This window comes from Electrona antarctica (assembly GCF_951216825.1).
Source record: "Electrona antarctica genome assembly, chromosome: 6".
Classification (NCBI taxonomy): domain Eukaryota; kingdom Metazoa; phylum Chordata; class Actinopteri; order Myctophiformes; family Myctophidae; genus Electrona; species Electrona antarctica.
This window is the reverse complement of record NC_136811.1, coordinates 6,254,589-6,258,692: the sequence shown is the minus strand read 5'-3', so window position 1 is coordinate 6,258,692 and position 4,104 is coordinate 6,254,589. Positions and strand designations below refer to the sequence as shown.

The window sequence follows — 4,104 nt, the reverse complement described above, 5'->3', positions numbered from 1 at the left end:
TAACGCTACTTCCGGGTACCGTCACAGAATTAATACAATTTTCAAAAACAGACTTTACTTTTTATTTATTATTTTATTTGTTTTACATTTTTGGAACACTGTTCCTATATGGTATATGATTTAAAAATCACACCTGTGTGAAGTGAGTGGTGCAACTCCGTGTGGGGGTCACCGGAAGTTCCAGACCCACAGGACCACGGCCAGGGTGCCGGCCCGGTTGCGGCAAGCCGCCCCACATCCGAAATGGTAGAGAAATGAGAGTTAATGTGGGGGTCTCCGGGGGGGTACCCTGAGCATCCAGACCCCCAGGAACGCGCCCAGGGGGCCGGGCCGAATCCGGCGAACCGCTCCACGTCCGAAACGGTTGAGAAATTACAGAGTGACCGTGTGGGGGTCCCTCTGTACCCTCTACTGTACTGTACTGTCACTGTACTGTACTGGCACACCCGAAATCATATATACAGTTAATATGTGCGTGTGTGTTTGTGTGTGTTAGGTTGCGCACAGGTGGTGAAAAACAGTCAAGCTGTTTTCGTGCTCAGACCCAGCCACCTACCCACCCACATAGCTCTGTAAGGGAGTGGTTGCACCACTCAAAAACGTCTATGGGATTTGAATGGGAAAAAAACACATCCGTAACCCAGGGGGCATGGGTAAGACTGGCACTCGGTATAGATTCCATTATGGAGTAGCCTATACAATATAACTGGCATGTAGGCTACTGGAAAACAGGCACCAATTATGAGGTTTGTCACATCCATAATATATTGGAACAAAAAGGATCTCGGAACTCATGTCCAAAACATACTTCACAGGTCCATCATTTAAAAAAAAAGAAAAAAAGGAAATGACGGGACCAATAAGATCTCGGAAACAAATGTCACGGGTCCATTACTGTTGGGGGTCTGCCGTAGCCTGGTAGAACCACTCCCCCTGCTGGACAACATTTGTATTCTGCCAGAGGGTGAGTCTGGTGTCTCTCAGGCAGACACGATGTACTCCGGAGCGATATGCGGCTGTATGAGGCCGCTAGAGGCGGGATCAACGCGAGACTTAGGACATATTGAAGCTGTGCCACAGCGCAAATGTAAACACAACCCAACAAGACTACAACTCGAAATTATTATGGAGATATCAGATTTTTGTCCCGCTGCTTCTGGGTTCATCGTTTCTGCCTGAGAGATCCCAGATGCAGGCAGGAGGAGGGAACTTGTGAACTCAGTACTGCCGTAATCTGGCGGAGTCAGGAATTAGGTCTGTCGTGTTGTTTAAAAAAATGTCAGAACCAATCAGATCTCGGAACAAATTTCACAGGGTCATAACAAGGGTTTGGATCCGTCATTGTGGATTTGTGAAGGCCTCTACTTGAGCAAAAAACATCGTCTACTGGCGCTTATCGGCCAGCCAGCTGTTCTAACTTCATGTACATCACATTGTGAACATCCGGATGCACGGGGGTCCAGTAGAATCGTCAGCTACAAACCCATCAGAATCTTACCTGGACTGGACATGTCCCCTTTTGCAGTTAGGCATAGTGTACTGTACCAGCTCAGTGGCCTTGTGGTTAGAGTGTCCTCCCTGAGACTGGGAGGTTGGGGTTCAATCCCCGGCCGGGTCATACCAAAGACTCTAAGAAATGGGACCCAGTGCCTCCCTGCTTGACACTCAGCATCAAGGGTTGGATTGGGGGTAAGTCCCTGCGACATACTAGCGTCATGTCCAGGGGGTGTACTTGTACATCAAGCTGCCTCACGCTACAGAAACAGGAGATAGGCTCCTGCTCTATGGGCCTCATGGCTCGGCAAGGCTACTTACTTTACTTTATAGTGTACTGTCCCGGCAGTAAAGCGTGCACATGCGACAGTGGCTCAGGGGTAAGAGTGGCCGGTAGAGCAGCCGGATGGGAACCGTGATGTTCCCAGTTCGATCCCGGAATTCCCGTGTCAAAGTGTCCTTGAGCAAGACTCTGAACCGCTAATTTCTCCCGGTGGGCAAGGTTGGTACCTTGCATGGTTTCCTCTGCCATCGGTGTGTGAAATGGGTGAAATGCACAATCGATGAAGAGCGCTTTGGATAAAAGCGCTATTATAAATGCCCCATTAACCATTTACAGGGTGTTGGGGGGGAGGGGGCTTGAGCACCTGTCATGTTGCCCCGGTTGTCAAAAATAAACGTTGTAAAAAAAAAAGAAGAAGAAAATCACACTCGTGTGAAGTGAGCGGCGCTCTTATCATCATCATCATGCATCACATTCCATGCTCAAACGGACAGACGCACAAACACACAAAGCTGTGCCTAGGAGGACGGCTCAAAAAAGACAGAAATAAAAACATTTTCATGTTCAAGGCCTGTCGTGGCTGTCTGAAGTCGGTCAGTTTCGCCTTCGCCTGACGAAGTCGACATCATGTGCCCTCAGTGTTTCGTTTGTGTGATTGATAGTCCTTCACCCATCCATACGTTCTTGCTGTTACACTCAACTTCTTGTGCAGATTAAATAAATGAGGTTTGTTTTAATTTGTGAGAGTTTTTGTTAGCTTTGCACTGTACAGAGTCGGGCTAACCGTTTGCCCTCCCATCTCCAATCGACGTGATCAAACGAGTGAATTGGTCATCTCGTCGATGTCTACTGCCGAGCTCAACTGGCAGAAGCCTGGAGTGGAGCTCAAGGATGTCGTCGTTTCTGCGTTTGTTCAGGGAAGAAAAAAGACTAGGTCTATTTAGAAGCATTTGCGGTGGACAATAGAAGGTCCGGACTCATCGTATTCCTGTTTGCTGATCCACATCTGCTGGAAGGTGGACAGGGAGGCCAGGATGGAACCTCCAATCCAGACAGAGAACTTGCGCTCTGGCGGGGCAATGATCTTGATCTTCATGGTGGATGGGGCCAGGGCTGTGATCTCCTTCTGCATCCTGTCGGAAATTCCTTGGTACATGGTGGTACCTCCGGACAGCACAATGTTGGCGTACAAGTCCTTTCGGATGTCGATGTCACACTTCATGATGCTGTTGTAGGTGGTCTCGTGGATACCCGCAGTCTCCAAACCAAGGAAGTTAGGCTGGAAGAGAGCCTCTGGACAGCGGAATCTTTCATTGCCAATGGTGATGACCACTCCATCAGGCAGTTCATAGCTCTTCTCTACGGAGGAAGAGTTGGCAGCGGTGTTCATGTCCTGCTCAAAGTCCAGGGCGACATAGCACAGATTCTCCTTGATGTCACGCACAATTTCCCTCTCAGCCGTGGTGGTGAAAGAGTAACCACGCTCTGTCATGATCTTCATGAGGTAACCTGTGAGGTCGCGTCCGGCCAGATCCAGACGCAGGATGGCGTGTGGAAGGGCGTGGCCCTCGTAGATGGGCACTGTGTGGGTCACGCCGTCCCCGGAGTCCATGACGATACCGGTGTTACGACCAGAGGCGTACAGGGACAGCACTGCCTGGATGGCCACGTACATCGCTTGAGTGTTGAAGGTCTCGAACATGATCTGTGTCATCTTCTCTCTGTTGGCTTTGGGGTTCAAGGGGGCCTCCGTGAGCAGGATGCTGTAGTCTTCAGGGGTGATTCTCAACTCGTTGTAAAATGTGTGGTGCCATATTTTCTCCATGTCGTCCCAGTTGGTGACAATTCCGTGCTCTATGGGGTACTTCAGGGTAAGGATACCTCTCTTGCTCTGGGCTTCGTCTCCTACGTAACTATCTTTCTGGGCCATACCCAGCATCACTCCTTGGTGCCTGGCACGACCGACGATAGAGGGGAAGACGGCGCGAGGCGTGTCGTCCCCGGCGAAACCAGCTTTGCACATTCCTGAGCCATTGTCAATGACCAGTGCGAGGACGTCGTCATCCATGACTGAGCTTGGGTTAGGTGGGGTTCTGCTTTACGTGAAGCTGTTTCAGGGGTAAAGATTTTATTCTAAGGCTCTTTTATCTGCGTCCTATACAAATATCTAACCTGTGATGTGGGAGGACTTTAAATATACCTGTCGGTGACATCACCGTGGCGTCATGTGAATATCCAAGCTTGCCCGAGTTTGACATGCCAGTGCAGAAAATCACCATGCAAATTCACTAAATGAATTATTTTAACTGGGGCATTTGTAAGGGTTA

The 4,104-nt window shown here is 49.5% G+C and overlaps 1 protein-coding gene across 1 annotated transcript; it reads right to left on the bottom strand.

Moving 5' to 3' along the window:
• Positions 1 to 2,717: 2,717 nt before the first annotated feature.
• LOC306925724 (actin, cytoplasmic 1-like) lies at positions 2,718 to 3,845 on the bottom strand (the record flags this gene model as incomplete). Its single annotated transcript, XM_079504753.1, has 1 exon — positions 2,718 to 3,845. One exon carries the CDS (start codon positions 3,843 to 3,845, stop codon positions 2,718 to 2,720), a length of 1,128 nt encoding a protein of 375 aa, XP_079360879.1.
• Positions 3,846 to 4,104: the final 259 nt, after the last annotated feature.